Raw genomic sequence first — 20,222 nt, forward strand, 5'->3', positions numbered from 1 at the left:
TACAGCACATGAGATCTCTGACTCTTTTATAAAATATTTTAGTTTGCACAATAAGTTTAATACAAATTGCTGATGTTTAGAGAATAAAGGTTCCAGAGCTTCAATGTGCTGTACATAAAAAACACCTAAATAAGATGGAGCCTTGTGCGCCTCACTGACTCCTCTTACACTCCTCCTGTTGGGAGAGTTTGGAGTGTATTACAGTTTGTTGTGGGGCTGCATATTTGAGCGATGGCCTTATATTTGATGGGGGCAGATTGATGTGGCTGAGGTTCACATGAGACTACGCTACTATATCACAAGAGGTAAAATTACATACAATTATGTCTTTACATACATAGCTTATATACTGACTGTCCTATTATGACTGTATATGATCACTTGTGATTTGTACATTTACAACTACCATTTATGTACTTCAGTTCATAAAGGTCATAGTAATACAGAGTTTGAGGGTGCGTTCACACACCACAACAGGGCCAAATCAAGTCTACATCAGGTCTAAACCAGGAAGTGTGAACGCACCCTCTTCTAACAAAGATGGAAGACTCACATTATGTAATATAATGAATAATACATCAAAAATAATGAATAAGTCATAAAAAAAAAAAATCAATTGGCACAGTATTTCCAGTTTTCTTATGCAGATCTTCTTGCGGTTTCTTATGTTTAAATTAAACATAATTTTAACTAACAACATTTGAAACAAACTGCACATTCAGACAAAAAAATCGCAGAAATGTTTTTTGCAAGTTGACCTGAGAGATCCACAAGTGAATTGTAGCTTTAAAAAATGAACATATTTGCGGAAGACCTGACAAAATTCACTTCAAATTCAATTGTCTGTAAATAAAAAGCAAAGTAATGTGAATCCATCTACAATAAACATATAAAAAGTAAGTCATGTATTCAAAGTCTTACAAGTTAAAAAATGTTGGTCTTTAGTTGCTGGTGTGACAGCAGGATTGAGAATAAGGCGCTTTGTTCCCAATTATAAAACAGAATAAGGACTTCCATAATGCCTGTCTAATGGTTTTATTTGACCTAAGCTTCTGCATCAAACAGAAAAAAACACCACGGTATTCTGTGTGCTCTATAATAAATATGAGGAAGTTTGCAACTGCCTGTTCAGTTGTTTCAATGGGATATGGACAACACATGCAATAACACAGGGACTATGATGCCACCTCCCTCATCACTAGTGTACACTATGTACAGCCTTCAGCTAAGACATGGTCATTACTCCCCGTGTATACAACTCTCAGCTGTGTCACATTCTCAACAACTATAAAGGCTTTCTACAGTTAGACAATAGTCTGGTACAGTCGTGCCTGTGTACCACAGTGTTTTAAACAATCAGAATGAGGAGGAAGAATGTAGATACTTGTAGAGTCTTCATCGCTGCGCTGAGCTCAGACATGGAGCTGGATTACAGCGGCTCACTATGGCTCTGTGTGTGGGCGTGGACGGACCAGGAGAGTAATTCTGATTGGACACTGCCCTGTGTGTGGATGTAGCCGGACCAGGAGACAGATTCTGATTGGTCACTGCCCTGTGTGTGGGTGTGGCTGGACCAGGAGATAGGTTCTGATTGGTCACTGCTCTGTGAGTGGGTGTGGCAGGGCCAGGTGAGTAATTCTGATTGGTGGCTGCTCTGTGAGATGGAGAGAAGTACTGAGCCTGCTGAGGGCAGCCGTGGCAGTGAGTGGGCGACTCACAGCCGGTGACAGGTGAGGAGTACAGGAGGGGTGAGGACGGGACAGGGGAGGTGGAGAAGGAGCGGTGCAAGGGGGAGGACGAGGGGGACATCAGAGGACTGGTCTGAAGACGCCACAGCAGCTCCTCGTTATTACGGCTCAAACGCTTCTTCTCCGTGTTCTCCTTTTCCACTGACTCATGGAGGTTAGTGTTCTCCTCAGACAGTTGCCTGCAAGAAAATAGAATAATAATAATAATGGAAGGGAATGAAGAAACACCAAGATGACTGTGCAAAGTAATTTGTTGGATTCTCTGTGTTTTTCATTCACCTCGACAGAGACAAGTTCCTGTCAATTCGAGCCTTGAGATCTTCGTTCTGTTGTTGCAGAACCTGGATTTTCTCCTCAAGAAATACATTCTTTTGGGCCTGCTCAAATACAAAACCACCACAAAATTTTTTTTCATTCACAGATCAGACATATATAAATGAAGATTCAATACATTATGTGCAAGTAAAGTATGTGCTTCATCAATGGCCTAATTAAGCCTACCACTTTCTCCAAGTCTGTTATCTTCTTCTCCTGCTGGTGAATCTGCTGGTTCTTCATTTCAACTACTTCCTTTAAACTCTTCAGGTCCTGTTCGATGTGTTGGTAAGGGGCCAGAGCCTCCTGATGACCACACAATACAACAGATATTACTATGTGGATTAAATTCATGTAGTTTATGTAAATTTATGTCATTTTTATTGTACCACTATTTGATCATCTGTGCTCCTCCTCAAAGCCTCCTCAAAGCGTTTTGCCCGGTCCCTCAGACTATGGTTTTGAAATGTCAGTGTATCAACTTGATCCTACAGTAAAAAAGAAACATTTAGCTCACTTTTCCTGTCAAACACACAATGCGATTGCTTTTGATGAGGATTTGTACTTGAAGAGAAAGCCGGAGTTTTTCAAAGTCTTCCTCAAGCAGGATCTTCTGCTGCTCATGAGCTTTCCGCAAGTCTGAAACAGTGAAATCATGGTAAGTCGCAGAAAACATTTAGTCATGTCTTTACAATATACATTTCTACTACGAATACTTAAGCTCTGATACCGAGCAAAAGCAAAAATAAAATGTGGCAGACACACTTCATTAGTGGAGTAGACCGGCTTGTGATCCCTTGAGCTTTAGTTACTTATCCTCCAGTGCGTTGACTGACAGTTACCTCTCATCGTCCGAGCGTGTTCCTCGTGCAGTGTTGCCATGGTGATGTTGTGCATGTCTCTGAGCTCTTGAATTGCAGCCCGATGTCCAACCGTCATCTCCTCCACCTGCACAAACACACACAGAACGATGTGACTGATCTGACTGATATCACCTCCGTCTCAATGATGTCCTCAGAGTCGTACCTGCTCCTGCTGCTGGGTGCGCAGCTCCTCCATCTCGGACCGGTGCTCGGCCCTCAGGTGCTCCGTCTCGGTTGAGTGGCACTTTCTAAGTCCCGCCTCCACTGCTGCGAGCTCCGCCTCCTGCTGCAGCTGTAGCTCCTGCAGCTCGTGCTCAAAGGCCACCTCCAGGGACGTCTTCTCCCGGTGCAGCCTCTCCCAGCGCTGTGAGTGGGATGCTGAGAAGCAGCAACATACACGGTTCATACTTTGCTTTGTGTGAAGTCAAAATGATTTGCAAACGTACCAATCTCCTCTTGGATGGATTTGATTTCCTGAGATAGCTTCTTTTCATTCTCTTCAGATGTCTTGTTCTGAAATGAAGTTACACATCAGCATCATTAATATCATGTAATAAATGATGATTTATGATTTATTGTGTGTATTGTGTATTGTAATGTTTATTCAAATGTTTTATTGGAAAGCACTTTGATCACCTTGAGTGTTTTAAAGGCTCTTTTGTGACTACACTGATGTATTAACATTTTATGGCAACATAATAAAGTGTCCACCCCCCAACTCAAGTTCTGGATACATTTACTCAGGCACATGTGCTTTCTATTGAGCTTTAAAGCCTTGATATCACAACTGTGAGCAAGCACAAAAACAAATCAAAGCTGCTCCTTTTCTAACCCAGTGTAGCTTGTATGACTAGCCTTACATTTATCCCACAAAGAAACAAATAGGTTTAACACATTCTTCCCTTTAATCCTGATCTACACAAACACATTGTTATCGAACGTTTCAAATCATATATAATATACAAACACATAAACAAGGAGAAGCAAAAACATTTCTGGCTGAATCAAAATGTGTTGTATCAAACCTAGAGCAGGAGAGGGCGCCATTGCTCTGTGGTGAGCCTGAAGTGTGAGCAGCAGAGGGCGCCATTGCTCTGTGGTGAGCCTGAAGTGTGAGCAGCAGAGGGCGCCATTGCTCTGTGGTGAGCCTGAAGTGTGAGCAGCAGAGGGCGCCATTGCTCTGTGGTGAGCCTGAAGTGTGAGCAGCAGAGGGCGCCATTGCTCTGTGGTGAGCCTGAAGTGTGAGCAGCAGAGGGCGCCATTGCTCTGTGGTGAGCCTGAAGTGTGAGCAGCAGACTGCAGCTCTCAGACAGCAGCCATAAAGAAGTCAGATGGTCCCGTGTGTCTGCTCACTGCACATTGCGGTGCTGTAGGACTATGGCACCTCGGAGGCCAAATCATTCCATTATATGAACAGGGCCGGGGCAAACGAGCTCCCTGACACAGTGAACTCTCAAAGACCCCCCTCAGCTGCCGTTCCACACGATCCTCTCTCTGCCCATTAACCATGCTGTGAATATGCTCCTATATGCACAATGTGTATGCCGCGTTTGAACTAGGACACCCTCTTTAGCTGAGAAATACACCTGATGTGCAGTATTATTAATATCCCCAAAACATTTATAGAAGAAATAATATCAGCATAGTTATGTCTGAGATAAAGCAGGCAATGTGTGGCTGGTTAAGGACTTTATTACATGTATTGCTTTATTTGTTATCTCTCTCTTCCTCTCTCTGCTCTTCCACCATTTCATGTTTTATTTGTATAGGGTTTTTCAAACTGTGGAACATGTACCACTGTGATAGGCAGTAGCTCTGATTTATTTCATCCACATTTTTGCAGTGCTATGGGTAATTTATTGGTCAGACCGATAGTGGCAATGATGTAGACGGAATTCTAACCTGGACTAGTCCCAGTATTGATCTTTTTTTAGCCTGTGAATTGCTGGAGAGACTGGTATAGAATTTTGCGTTTACCTGAAATGATAAAAACTTGCTTGGAATCAGTATGATTACTGATTTAGTCATTTGTTATTCCAATATTTCTAATAATTTAGCACTTTTCGTTGTCGTTTTCCCCCCCAAGGTTTTTGAGTGGTTTCTATAAAATTTTGAGTTAAATCTAAGGCTGACAACAGAGTTTATTATTAAATAGGCCCAACACCTTTGCAGGGGTAATTATTGGATGTATCTTGTCACATCTTGTCTGTTCAGTTACAAAAAAAGCCATTGTCATGAAATTTATAAGCGTTTCATCTGAAAGTCAAGACTTTTATGTTTGACAATAAGAGTTAAGTGCTATTATTCTAGCCGCCTACTGTACCTTGAGACAGTAATGTTGAGTGGTGATGATAAAAGCCTCCAGACCCAAGGACATCCTCCTCAGCTCGTCTCTGAGAGCTCTTAGCTGCGTCTCCTGCTGCTCGCATCGCCCCTGCAGCCTCTGGACCTGCAGCTCACACACACAATACATTTACATCACTTTAAGAACAATAGCTAAACAAAAGTGCTGTTTCTACATGGTAAGATAGCAAAAGAGTCTTGCAACCATTTCATACAAAGCTGTTTGTTAACTTAATGAACACAAACACTTTTCATTTCAAATTTCATGAGCATTACGTGGTTGTGTTCCCAGGAACGAGGTGAACATGTTCAAATCAAATATAGCTCTATATACTGAGAATGAGAAAAACATCAGCTTCAGTTTGTGATCCTAGTTCCTTTTTTTAAACCAGTGAGATCTTAAGTTTGCTTTGGTTGAGACTTTGGTGAGAGACTGATCCACCCTCGCTGTGTGAAGGAAAGGTTTCGCAGGTCTTTCCTTTCTGCTGCTGTCAGACTTTATAACAAACACTGTTAGTCCAGAACACTCGCAATACTGACCTAACCATGTGCAATCCTGTCATATGTGCAATTCATGTGCAATTACTGTCGTGATCACATGCAATGGTATTTATTTATTTATTTTATCTTTATTATTTTCCCCTCCATCCCTTGTTGGGTTTTGTCTATAGGAGTTTTTGTTTATAGGAGATCTTCTACTGAAAGTGTTTTTTCAAACATCCTATAAGTGATCTGTTCTTTTCCTCTGTATCTACCTCTGTATCTACCTGCGTTGCAACAATGAAATTTCCCCATGTGTGGACAATAAATGATTATCTTATCTTATCTTATGTTAACTTAGCTTCGTTGGTCTTTGAGCTCATAGAAACGATTGCGATGTGACAGGGAATTATAAAAAGCCGGGATTGTAATGTCGAGTTACATTTATATACAGTTTAGATTCATTGTAGCTTCTTCTTTTTGATCGTTGAGCTTTGAGAGGCCAATGCAGTCTTTACATCCCGGGTAAACAAATACAGAAAGCTTAAGCCTTGAGTTCATAATAAATTGCAAGAGTCTTAAATATTAGGGGCACTGGGTTTACACAATCCTGTATGTAGTTTACCTCCGCTCTTTGTTCGTTTCTCTGCCTCTCTTCATCCTGTCGCTCTCGCTCTTTCTGCTGGGCCTCATCCTTCTCCCTCTGTAGGATTTCCTCCTGGTGCTGAGGCTGAGGTTTGAGGGGGGCCACGCGGCGGGGCGATCCAGGTGGCGCCGACCCACGCACCACTGCAGAGGGGCGCTGGTCTGTCGGAACTGGAGGCGGAGGAGAATTCAGTTAGATGTTGGAACGCAACTGCATAAACACTTCCAAACATCAATATTGACGACACTCTCATAAGTCATAATTACGATCATTATTAGTTTTGAGAAGCTGGTGACACAATACTACAAACTCAATTTAAATACAGAAGGAAAAGTCCAATACAACATTATTTCTTGTTTCCTTTACGTTTAAATATGCATTTGACCAGCCAACATGTGTTTAACCATCATTTAAAAATGTATAGAACTATCTTTGGTGAACAATAACATTATTTTCATTAACAAGAGTCTAGTGCATGTAGTATTCTCCATTTCACTGCAGCAAATGAAATGTTATCCATAATTTCCTGGGCTGAAGATGGTAAATATTATGGCATAAAACCTTTTAAAATGCAAACAAACATCCGTACACAATACAACATCCATACTGTGTGTCACTCCCATATGTCATTTATGAGGTAACTAGGACATATCCGTCCTTAATAATGAAACTGATGAGATTGAATCAGCTGAGATTAGACTCGACCTATTGCTAATGACTGTGTTCACAAGACAGATGATCTCACATTAATTGAACCCAGTTTTACAGAGAAGGCTGCCTCATCATGATGACCTCCTTACGAGAAGAAGAATACAAGCACTAGTGTGTATGTGATTGAGTTGCATCAGTCACAGCGCAGACAACAAACAATGCGGTTTAACTGTGTAGACACGCTGACTGATCGCTTTGATTTGAACAAAAAGTAACTGGTCTTAGCGGGAACGGCCACTAAGCCATAGCCGACACGATTACCCTCGGCATGTGTCACCGTGTCACATGATGTAGAAGGAGCCGCAGGCAGAGTCACACAGCACCCCATAGATCAGCTACGAACTCCTCTTAAAGGAAAACTGACACTCCCGTAACGTGTTTCATTCTAGTCACCTCAGCCACTACGCCTCATGTTATTTGAACTGCTTTACATACTTTGCCTTTCTTCGCAGACTGTGGAGCTGGATGAGACGTCTGCGATGAAGAAAGGGGCAACACAGAAGAGGAAAATTAACCAATGTTGTCTATAAATCTGAAGAAGTGATGCCTGTTTACTGTTGAGTGTTGCCTTTTATCTTATAGAAGAGCAATCTTATGCTGTAATATATTGTTGTTTTGAGAAGTATAAATACAAATGTGAGAAATGTTGAAATCACGTATAGACACATTTGACACTTATAGGTCAAATGCTGTTTTAAAAGAACAAAAGCAACTACATTTGTTACATTAGTCTTATGAAACATGGTCAGCGCGTCTGAGAGGAGACTGTGCAGGGGAAAGAAAGACTGGCCTTATATTGATGAATAACAAGAAACCACAGCGACACCTCCACCTGCCTGATGCTGCATCGCTCAGACTCGGTGGACCATTGTAGTGCGTAACCATGACGACGGGAGGCTGCGGGCCGGGATGTGGGGTGAGGGGGGTCCCAGGTAATGACTGAGAGGTGCTTTAGTGGGGGATGAGATGGGAGGCGAGCTGTGGGCCAAGGATAAAGGAGCGGAGCGTGGGGTTTGAAACAAAAGAGCACGGGATTACCACAGGAATTGTAATTTGACTGTTGAAATGTTGAAATAAAGATGTGAATTAATTTGTCAAAGAATTGAGATATTTTAATCAACAGGGCTCACACCATTATTCTGTTCGGGGAATTGTGACCAACAAAATAACACAAATAAACCTGGATTTGACAGTGTTGTACAGAACATGCTTTTTAACATGTCAGAGAAGCATTTCTGAGCAATCGTAATTCACAGAAGACAAGAGAAAAATCTGTTGTTTGGCATTCATGGTTTCAAGGGATATAGCGAAAGGTTGAAGTTTGTTATGCATATAGATAGCATCGTTTTAATGTTTTATTGTATACCGGTACACAAAATGTGGACAAAACGTGGTGAGGAATATCATTTCTGAATACTGGTAGTAGGTAGTAATAAAAATGTGCACAAATTATGGATAATACTTGTTAACAGTATTTCTATGTGAATACATCTGTTTGGACACTGGTGCTGCTTCACACTACAGTCTATTACAGCAAAGACGACAGAGCAATATGTGCAGCTTAAAGGAGTATTACAATTCTGTGCACGGTGTGAGTCTCGACTTCGCTATGACACAAATTGAAAGGTTATGTCAAGTGAATATTTGAATTTGAAGGAGCAAAGGCATTTCCTCAAAATTAAGGATAATGAGAATCTGCAAATCCTATTGGTGGAGGCGTGTGCTGTGGATGTGGGTAATGAAAGAAAGGTTTATTCAATATATTACTTAGTTGTGAAAAGCCAAAGCTGAATACATATGGAGATGTTATTTTGGTAAACGAACACAAGACATGTTTTAATATTGGATGCAAAGTAGACAATGCACAACAAAGGCTTTGTTTTCCTTTCTTTGAACCAAAAGGGTGGATATAAATATATAGGTAAGGCACTTTGCTAATAGTGGGAAGGAGAAGACAAAGGACTAGCCTGTGGCGGAGAGCAACACGTCCACAATAAAGAAAGATGAACAGACCCAGTTTAATCTGCTGTACTTTAGGAACAACCTTCTTTCCCTTCTAAAGCCACCAGAAAAGCATAACTGACAGATATAACGACCAACATAAACGATCTCTCCACCACGGCTACTGTTAGTGGGAGGGATAAAATAGGCAGCGACTGAACATTTTGTCCTTAAAGGTGCCATAACATGCTTTTTTTCACGTTTCATAGTCTATCCTAAGTGTATAATTGATAATAATAAGTGTTGTGCAACATCCTTAACATAATAGTTAAGAAATATCACCCAGACCTTGGACCCCAATGACGCGTGCCTGTGGTTATGACGCGGTCTTGCATCCACCCCCGTCAGTTTGGATATTCGAGGAAAGGAGATAGTCTGTAATATAGCTAAACACTGAGGGAATCAATCAAAAAAACACTCTGGGTACATATATGAAGCACAAATAGCAATGTAAGAAGGTTAAAAGCTCTGAAAAGTCGATTTTGCATGTTATGGGACCTTTAAACTTGCTGTGGTAAAAGCAGAAAAAATAACAGAACTAATCATTTGAAATACTTGAATAACAAACGTATTGTGAGAAAGGTAATTTCATTGTCAAGGCAGGTAGTTTGGCCGCTGGAAAACATCTTCACATATTGAGTGACTAAAAGAAACATTTTATATCCAGTCTGTAAAAATCACAACGCGAAAGTAGAGTATTGATTTATGTGCAGAGATGGCAATAGCGACTTCCTATATGACTCAATGTTTGTGGGTGTGAAAGCAGACGAGGTTGTACACAAATAGACTATTATAAGTACATGTCTGGGTTAGGAGACAGAACAGGATGTAGATATAAGGGATGGTTTGGAGGCAGCCATGGCTTTTGTAAAACATTAAAGTGCTTGTGTTTTTCTAATTTAAATGTAACTTGCCTTGTTTATTGAGTGTGTAACCTTGAGAATACATTTATTCAGTGGCAGTTCAGGCTTCAATGATGTCTGAACTCATGTTTACTGTAGTGTCTCTTTTAAGTAGCCTGTATCTTGAGATTATGAGGAAGATAAGCAGTGCAAATACGCGTTAAAACAACTTGATTCTGCCGCATAGAAATAAACGTATTATTCAACTAAAACAGCCAGCTTCAATAAGAGGCAGCAGCAGCTTTCACGCAAGCGGCTTCGCACAGCCCGTTCGTGCTCCCTGTGGCCCTGTTGGCTCCGCCCGCGGCCCAGAGAAAAGGGTCTGGACATGGACCACATGAGCACACAGTGAAGAATATAGACAAGAAAGAGGAAAGACCACATGCATTGTGTCCTATCTGACCGGCCCATCAGCATTTATTTGATATCAAACATATTTAAGCTATTTGTCAGAAAACAAGTTGGCCCTGACGAAGATCTCTACAAGAACTTTCATAAATAGAGAAATTTTGGCCACATTGTCCGTCACAATGCCTTGCAAAGACTTCTTCTAGAAGAACAGCAACAAAGGCAGAGGAAGATTTGGACGGATGAAGAGAGGCAGAGAAAGATGTGGACGGATGAAGAGAGGCAGAGGAAGATGTGGACGGATGAAGAGAGGCAGAGGAAGATGTGGACAGATGAAGAGAGGCAGATGTGAACAGATGAAGAGAGGCAGAGGAAGATGTGGACAGATGAAGAGAGGCAGAGGGAGATGTGAACAGATGAAGAGAGGCAGAGGGAGATGTGAACAGATGAAGAGAGGCAGAGGAAGATGTGGAAAGATGAAGAGAGGCAGAGGGAGATGTGGACAGATAAAGAGAGGAAGATGTGAACAGATGAAGAGAGGAAGATGTGAACAGATGAAGAGAGGCAGAGGAAGATGTGGACAGATGAAGAGAGGCAGAGGAAGATGTGGAAAGATGAAGAGAGGCAGAGGGAGATGTGAACAGATGAAGAGAGGCAGAGGAAGATGTGAACAGATGAAGAGAGGCAGATGTGAACAGATGAAGAGAGGCAGAGGAAGATGTGGACAGATGAAGAGAGGCAGAGGGAGATGTGAACAGATGAAGAGAGGCAGAGGAAGATGTGAACAGATGAAGAGAGGCAGATGTGAACAGATGAAGAGAGGCAGAGGAAGATGTGGACAGATGAAGAGAGGCAGAGGGAGATGTGAACAGATGAAGAGAGGCAGATGTGAACAGATGAAGAGAGGCAGAGGAAGATGTGGACAGATGAAGAGAGGCAGAGGGAGATGTGAACAGATGAAGAGAGGCAGAGGAAGATGTGGACAGATGAAGAGAGGCAGAGGGAGATGTGAACAGATGAAGAGAGGCAGAGGAAGATGTGGACAGATAAAGAGAGGAAGATGTGAACAGATGAAGAGAGGCAGAGGGAGATGTGAACAGATGAAGAGAGGCAGAGGAAGATGTGGACAGATAAAGAGAGGAAGATGTGAACAGATGAAGAGAGGCAGAGGGAGATGTGAACAGATGAAGAGAGGCAGATGTGAACAGATGAAGAGAGGCAGATGTGAACAGATGAAGAGAGGCAGAGGAAGATGTGGACGGATAAAGAGAGGAAGATGTGAACAGATGAAGAGAGGCAGAGGAAGATGTGGACGGATGAAGAGAGTCAGAGGGAGATGTGGACAGATGAAGAGAGGCTGAGGAAGATGTGGACAGATGAAGAGAGGAAGATGTGAACAGATGAAGAGAGGCAGAGGAAGATGTGGACAGATGAAGAGAGGAAGATGTGGACAGATGAAGAGAGGCAGAGGGAGATGTGGACAGATGAAGAGAGGCAGAGGAAGATGTGGACAGATGAAGAGAGGCAGATGTGGACAGATGAAGAGAGGAAGATGTGGACAGAGAACATCAGACAATGGACTGCAGTGAACTACTACGTTATGTCAGTGAGATCAGAAAAGCTGAGACGACTGGCGAGTTGTGGCATCTAACCCTGCACAGTACAGGATATTTAAAGGGGTCAAAGGTCAGTATTGTACCACCCCCAAGCATAGCTAATTAAAACCAATTGAATGAGGAACTGTGTCCGTTATCTAACTGAATCAAGATCAATGTGAGTACTTTGGGTAGGATCATAATATGCACGGTCGGGAAGCAGAAGCCTACAGTATTTATTCATGTATTTATTAATGTATGATGAAATATGACATAAGACATGACATACCTGGAGACTGTGGCTTAGGAGGAACCACAGCAAGTCTCTTTGGAGAAGACGGCAGCGAGCGCGTGACCTCTGAACTCCTCTGAAACTCTTTTCGACCAACTGTAAATTACAAAAAAATACCAATTTGACATTCAATTGGGATATGAGGCCGCAACCTTCCGTCTGTGTGTCAATCAAACTTCAAAGTGCATTTTCCCTATTTGACATTTTTGACTACATTTCCACACCTAAATTTCTGCTTCGTCTAACTTTATCCCAAGTCCCCCCCCTTGCTCTTTGATCTCCTGCTATCTCCTCCCCCTGCTGTGTATGCCCCATGGGATTGTGGGTAAAAAAAGAGAAGCACTTCTAACCCTTGTTTTTCCCGTGACATGAGACTTTTTGCACCGACAAGTGAGCATATTTCTAATGGTATTTCTCTCATTACATGTTTGAAGAAAGCTTTTAATAATTCTGAGTGGATGTAAATAATGCAAACTCAGTAGGACAAAGCAGATGAGACGCTCCAAAGTGCTATGACGGATGCTGTGATAGATGAGAGTGAATATGGGGTCTACTTTGTTAAAAAAAGGATAAATGTAGAGTGAAATAGATAGAGAAGCAGATATTTAAACCTGTAATAGCAGAGGAGCCTTAGATCCTGAACACAAATCCCCAAATGACCTCGGAGAGCGGATTCAGCCCAGGAGAGACCTAACTCACTGTCGGGGAACAAAGCTCTGTTCTCAGTGTGTGATCGCACTACGGGAGACTGTTGTTAGGGAGACGCACGGCCACACAATCTACTGAGGACAAGAGCAGGGACAAGACTTGTGAATTATAGTTTTACACCGATCAAAGCAGGAATTTGTGGAGAAAACTTTGAAAAATCTGTGGAAAACGACAGGAAGTCCGTGCCATTGCTTTTATTCCAGAAGGATCAGAATCAGAAAAGGTTTATTGCCATTGAACACAAACATAGGAACTTAAGGTGCAACATAAAAAGGTCATTAAAAGGTGCAACATAAAGCAGGTTAATCCTAGTAAAGTCTAAACGTATGACATCATTATTAGATCGTCAGTACAAACTATATGTAATTGGTTATAGAAGTTACTTGTTTGACCATCTACAGCTCAAACCTCATTGGAACTAAAAAATGACCCACAGTGCAATGCAAATGCACAAACAATTACTATTGACCCCAAAACATTTCCAACTCTCATTTAGTTTTGTTTGTCATGTTTTAATCAGCGCCTCTAGAATGAATCATGACTTGACTGATTGTTGCTTTTGAAATCGAGCATTATTGTTTGAAATGTTTTTGTGATTCTGTGATGTGATTTAGTTATTATCGTGAGAGGCCTAGTTCCACAGTATCGCATTAAAGGCTTCTATCTCCACGGAGACCAGCAGGTGACTTCAACCAGGCTAAATGACAGGTTTGATCCATGGAGAGGCGATCACGTTCACAGAATGCGTGTTTTTGAGGTGTGTTTAGCAAAGGAAAACACCTGAAATGGATTGAATGCAAGATAGACCAGTTTAATGCTATTCTGTGGAACACTCCAGAAATGTTACATAGTCCACCTTTAAAACCCTTTACCTACTGGGTACATAAAAGCCAACCAATACATATTTTGGAATAATGACCATACAATTGTCGATAAATTTGGTATGTAAAATCAGAAGTAGCAACTGAATAGTCTTTATTAAATATTATAATGTCCATATTTGAAATTTAAATGAAGAAAATCAGGAAAAATGATTTAATGGTTAATGGTTATTCTTATTGATGCAAGTGTAATATTGAATTTAAACAGCTTTGATTTACCTCCAATTATTTCCAACACATACTTTTAACCCAACAACTTATTCCATCCTACTTACAGCCTATTCTATTCTCATTAAAACTACATTTCAGACTAAACTATACATCCAATGCATTTAGATGACTCGAAACTATTATGTAACACTCTTTCACTGAGTATTCTTCAAACCGGAGCCACACAGACCTCTCTCCACAGACAAATAACAGCGTTCACTATGTGCTGTTTATTCCATCAGCTGCTTGCGCATTTTAAAGGCGTGGAAGTGTTTTGCGAAATGAAGTGTGATACTACGAGCCTTTTGGTGTAAACCTCATGTGTGAAAGTGAGCGTGTGCAGAGCCTCCTCATCTGCCACTGTGGCTGTTCGCTACATCCCTGAGCACTTTACAGGCAGCGCCGAGCAACACGTGAGATGTGGCAGTGCAAGTGTTGCTTGCATTTGAAATATACGAGTTGTAAAGTAATGAAAGTAATGCATTGAGGAATATATGGATTTGTTGGTTCAAATGCAAACCAGGCTGTAATGCATTTGTAAGAGGGTGCAGAGTTATTCTTTAATTTAACACAATGTTCCCCGGTGGACTGTAAACAATGCTGCACAAGTGCGTGTCCTTTATACCTGCGGTTCTTAAAATAAGGTCAATTTACTGAGTTGATTTATTTCTGGTTCAGTTCAAAAAGAAAAGAAAAACGCACAAGAACTAGCTTAGACTTGGTTTTTAAATACAGTGATACAAATACAAATGCAAAGGATCTTTATGGTGCATAGGGGCTTTAATCACCTAAAACAGAAGATAATGAAGACTGTTATGTATGGTATGTCGTATGTGTCACACATTCGCATCACAGTTCAGTCCCTGTAGTGTTTTTCCAGTGCATTCATAATCCTTTGTACATAACATGCATATTTCATCAATTTTAGCTTGTCTCCAAAATGTGTTAAATGCACAGAGAACGTGATAAATCTCAGTGTGATTCAAGGCAATTTGTTACATGAAGAGAACTGCTATGTATAGGCCTATGTATTTTCTCATATTCCTAAATAAATACCCTTTAAGACAAATAAATGTCCATTTCTTGATTTAAAAAGATTTCTACCGGCGATTTCTACATTTGCAGTCGAGGGTAAAATGTGAGGTGTTTTTAGACTCAAACTCACAGTCACTCTCACATAACACGCATCCACCTGTACTATTAACCGTGTGTCCCAGTGTGGCGTGTGCTGACCTCCGGGGGAGCTCCGGGGCTGTGCGGGCAGGTAGCGGCGGGGCAGGGCAGGGGTGGAGGGCGGCTGCAGGCTGCGACATGGCGGTCCTCTCTGGTGCTCGGTGACTGACGGTGGTCCAGTGGTCACTCTGTGCGGGGGGGGCTCATCGCTCACACTCAGACCTGGACAAATACATACAGTACACGTTAAGAGTATTCAGCCAAGCTTGATCATGTTTGACTAAATATTGGAAGTAAGAATGTCACGATGTTAGAGTTATAGAGTTAGGATTTATGTTGAGAGGAAACATCAATATTCAGGCTGAAACTATTCAATCAACCAACTGATTAATGAGAACATTGTCAACTACTTTAGTCATTGAATAATAGTTACATGGAAGATACATAGACTCTAAAACATGCCATGAGCTATGAAAACTGATTTTATGGCTCATACGTAGCAAGAATTACATCAAAATTACACAGGAAACTATTTTCTCTGCAAGTATAAACAGACCAGTCTTCAAACGGCATTACTTTAGCTTCATCTTTGCCAAATTTGGTTACAAAAAAACGTTACTTCTAATCCCCCAATTAATTGACTAGCAAAACAATAATCACAATTATTCATTCCGATTGTCTAATATATATTACCATGTACCCAATTTTAAATAACACTTTCTGGATAATAAAGTATCAAAATAGTTAGTTTTTTTAGTTCTTACTGGAAGCACCACACAGAAAAGCCCCACGTGGAGTCAAACTCAGGGCCCTTTACTCCACTTCCTCCGCTTTATGGTCAGTGAGAAGTAGAATAAGCAGTAAATTACCACATATTGGCCTGAGATAATGTTCTGGTGCTGAGATAGACAGTTATTTTGTTCTTTTTTTTACTTAATGGCAGTGACCTCCTCTTTTTCGAGAGCAGAAGTCTTTTCTGGCTGTGATGAGACTTTAAATTTGAAGTTCTGTGAAGTGAAAAATTGGAGTATAACCTTTTGGTCCTGCGCCACTGATCTCAATCTCTCTTTGGTTAACCCCGAGAGCCACACACACAGAGACAGACACACGCGAAGACAGGAAAATTCTATTCGCAAACACACTTTTCACCACCCGTCTTTCCCACGACGGAGGAATAATCGTTCAAATGACTGACGGACAGTTGACACAGTCCCGCGCACACTGTCCCCCGATAATGTCCCCGATAAATAAGGACACTTCCTCCCTTCGTAGGTGAACACAGAGGAAATATGATGTTTGTCAAGGGCTCGCAGTTAGATGATTAAATCGTCGCTATGAGAGGCTAATGGCTGCGTTAAGTGAGTCTGTGTTGTCTTTGCAGAGGTTCAAATCCCCCATGAATAGTGTGTTCTGTTTGTGGATCTCATACAATGGGATTGGGATTACAAAGAAAAGCCGGTCGCTGACAAGCTACACACACTTATTATAGAGAATTCCTCCGTTACAAAAGAAAGATTATAGTCTGCCAAGGGTGGAAAATAAGCAGTGAAAACACACAAAACACGCCAGTGCTGAAGTCTCTTCACTGGCTCCTGTCGAGTTTAGAATCAAATTTAAAATTCTACTCCTGACCTACAAAGCCATAAATGGCATGGCCCCATCCTACCTCAAAGATGCTATAGAACCATATCGTCCAAACAGAGCTCTTCGCGCTCAAAATGCTGGCCTTCTGGTGGTCCCAAGAGTCTCTAAAAGCACAGTAGGAGGTAGAACGTTTAGCTACCAAGCGCCTGTCATGTTAAAGATGCTGACACAGTCTCTTCATTTAAGTCCAGGCTTAAAACGTTCCTCTTTGAAATGGCTGATGGTCAGGCTAGTTAGGAACAGAAATATAAACCCACAGTTTCAGTTACGCTGCCCTAGGAGCAACTATGCGGGAAGTATGGCAGCTGGAGCTCTATCCTCTGCTTTTGACTACTTATTCTATCAAACAATATTTAATATTCAATTCCACTTGCAAACTGTTCATTGCCTGTTCTTTTTCTTTCTCTCACTCCGGAGGACCTGTGGACCCAGATGCCCCTCTCCTGGTGAAGCGGTCCCTGCCCCGTGTGGACGGTCCCTCATCTGCCTGAAGAGTGGCTCCAGCTCCACTGTCTCTCTCGCGTCCGTCTGTGAGAGTCAGATCTCTCCTTCACTCTGGAACTCCTCCAGGTTTATACTTTTTCCCAAGGAGGTTTTTTGTAGTTTTTCCTGGCCGAGAAGGAGGGTCTAAGGACAGAGGACTCTGGGACATCGTCCCTCGCCACCACGGACATTGCTTGATTCGTTTTTCACTGTGGCCCTCAGAGGCAACTGTTGTTGTGATTTTGGGCGTTGCAAAAATAAATTGAATTGAATTGAAATTGAAAACAAGGCACTGAAGTGGAAAAGCTTTTATTTGAACATGGTTTATTTAACGCATTTCTGCTCTGCCAAGTCTTACTCAAGGGGCATGACAAACACCCTTTTTAACTTCAACTCTTTCCTTAGCAGACTAAAATCATTATTTTATTTACTTCATTTACTATTTACTTCATTCACTTTATTATATATTATAAGTCCTGAATATTTCCAATCAGATTAATTTCTAATTATAAAGCGAATGTGATGTACTTGGACAATTACTTGAGTCTACGTTTCTTCAAATATCTTTTTACCTTTACCTTTACCTTTCTAATAAGAGCTAAAACTTTGAAATAATGGTTCTCTTACTCGTCTACATTTTTAGCCATACTCTTCCCACCTCTGATTATGAGACAGAAATTATTTAAATATTTGTTTTGCATCAATAAAAGGAAATTGCTGCTTTAAATCCAAACAATTTCCAAATCTGATCTTGGAATCTCACCACATTTAAAAGCTGAATCCATAATGGCATAAATATCTCATGTTTTCTATTCCCAAAGCTTAATTATCCCCTGAGTCTCAGACGGCATTGATTATACAGGCGGTTTATGGAACACTTCCCTTATTAGAGCCTGACGTATGATTTTAGATATAATTCTGCCATTCTCTGCCTGTCAGCAAATAGCACTTTGTTGTCTCAGTGGTTTTGAATCCACCAAGGACAACGCTTTTTGCATATTCTTCTTTAAAGCAACAGATAATTAAGTCCACTTCTAATTGGTCATTACCAAACTCAAAAAGCATTAAACATAAGCCTTATGAATGTAGCTGACACAAATTGATTTACTGTCAGCAAAGTCATGCTTATTAGCCATAGGTCAAGCACGGACAAGTGAAATGACTCCAGATCGGAGATGAGAGTTGAACACCGCCATAATTGGGTGAAGGAGTTGACAGTATGTATTGTGGATGGGAAATGCCGACTGTCAGGGATGGAAGAGCAGGACTGTAGGGGTCTTTTAGTTGTAAAATAACACTAAAATGGGATGATGCAGGAAAAAGGCCAGCAGAGACGAGCTGTTTCGTGAAGATGGAAACTGCAAATGCAAAAAAAAGAAAAGAAAAAGGGGGCAAAATAAAAAGGAAATAAAGAAAAGGTAGTGTTTTTTCATTTAAAATAAAGTTATTTCTTGAGTTGGGAGTTTGTGCATGTGTCTGGTAGTTTGGTCATTATATTGCAAAAAGGAAACCACACTTTATTGTCCCCGTAGGGAAATCTGTTCTCTGCATTTGACTTATTTTTCAATGTTGCTAGGGCAACCTGTCAGGAGCAGTGAGAACAACCAGATCTACAACTAGACTAGGACGACCTTAGCTGGAGGATTTTTCTTTTACCCTTATTTTTGTATTTTTTTTTACCACAAACGATATTACGTAAATATTTACAACAGCCACGATTTTATCAACATTTCAATAAATTGCCCAAAATGTTTCCATTTAAATTCAAACACACTTACATACTACTATTAAATTCATAATCTCAAATGTCATACATTTTCTGATATGCACTTGTGTTTGTTTTTTGGTGCAGGACTAGGACAACACAAGACATCTGGTTCAGAGGAAGGTGGATGCATGAAAGGGAATACGTTGTCCCAGTGCGTCCCGTTCTCCTAAATCAGCAGTATCTGCTTGTGCTAAAAGAGCCGGGCAGGTGCTCGCTCTCACGCACAGAACTGCAGCATGCGGAGCACAGCCGGCTCTGCTGAGGTGACAAAGAATAAGTCTGATTCTTCAAAAGGCAGGCCACCGAGGGCATTCACCACTGAGAGCACCAACTAGACCACAGGAATAATATCTATATATTTTAGAGCAACTGTTTACTTTAAAGTCAACTTATTTCATTTCACTTTTCAATTTGGGGCAATCAAAATAAAAACATGCGCCTGATTACCACATTGATTTGGCATAAGTTTGACCTCCATCCAGAGGCAACACTTTTTGAACAGATTATTCACCTCTAGTTTTAAAGACAAAGAATTAGGACTGAGACATGATTTGTCTGTTCACGGTTTAAAATCACAAAAAATAATGGACTGATTAATTTGCAACAAAGAAATATTACTTTGGGATGAAAAAACAAGACTCAGTAAGAATTTAGCTGAGAATTCTTTTCCTTCCGTAAACTAACTACTCTTAAATCTTACCTCCATCAGCAATTAGCATTTTAGCCTTATAATAGTAAACATCCCCTCAACATTCACAACTGGACAGACATTGACTGCAATAACCCAAAATGTAATGGAGGAATTACGTATATATTCATAGCCAGTATTATACTCATATTGGGGACTATTTGTCAGAGTCAAGGTTAAGGCTGAATACACAGGTTCACAGTATATGCTCCGTGTTGAGATGGAGATTAGATGTTAACGGTGGAGCAGTTAGCGGCAGGTGCACGCCTCCTGTCCTCTGTCAGGACCCAGAGGTGAAAGATAAATGGCCCTCATCAATTTGAAATCATAACTGTCATGATGGTTCTGATAGAAATCATTGTGACAGCATCTTTAAGATCTATATTTATTCATTTATTCATCCGTTTTCAACACCAGGGGCCA

The 20,222-nt window shown here is 41.0% G+C and overlaps 1 protein-coding gene across 1 annotated transcript in view; it reads right to left on the reverse strand.

Moving 5' to 3' along the window:
* Window positions 1-1,075: 1,075 nt before the first annotated feature.
* The window catches only part of mtus2a (microtubule associated tumor suppressor candidate 2a), a 55,598-nt gene continuing 36,451 nt past the window's right edge, over window positions 1,076-20,222 (reverse strand). The window contains 12 exon segments of the mRNA XM_072446091.1: window positions 1,076-1,927; window positions 2,028-2,128; window positions 2,250-2,369; window positions 2,453-2,551; window positions 2,629-2,702; window positions 2,906-3,011; window positions 3,090-3,304; window positions 3,373-3,439; window positions 5,250-5,375; window positions 6,375-6,565; window positions 12,242-12,340; window positions 15,277-15,438. Of these exon segments, the coding sequence (XP_072302192.1) occupies window positions 1,396-1,927; window positions 2,028-2,128; window positions 2,250-2,369; window positions 2,453-2,551; window positions 2,629-2,702; window positions 2,906-3,011; window positions 3,090-3,304; window positions 3,373-3,439; window positions 5,250-5,375; window positions 6,375-6,565; window positions 12,242-12,340; window positions 15,277-15,438 (1,892 nt within the window). The 3' untranslated portion in view covers window positions 1,076-1,395.

This window comes from Eucyclogobius newberryi, unplaced genomic scaffold (genome assembly GCF_026437365.1).
Source record: "Eucyclogobius newberryi isolate DKJ021-1_F unplaced genomic scaffold, fEucNew1.0.hap1 SCAF_15, whole genome shotgun sequence".
NCBI classification, from domain to species: domain Eukaryota; kingdom Metazoa; phylum Chordata; class Actinopteri; order Gobiiformes; family Gobiidae; genus Eucyclogobius; species Eucyclogobius newberryi.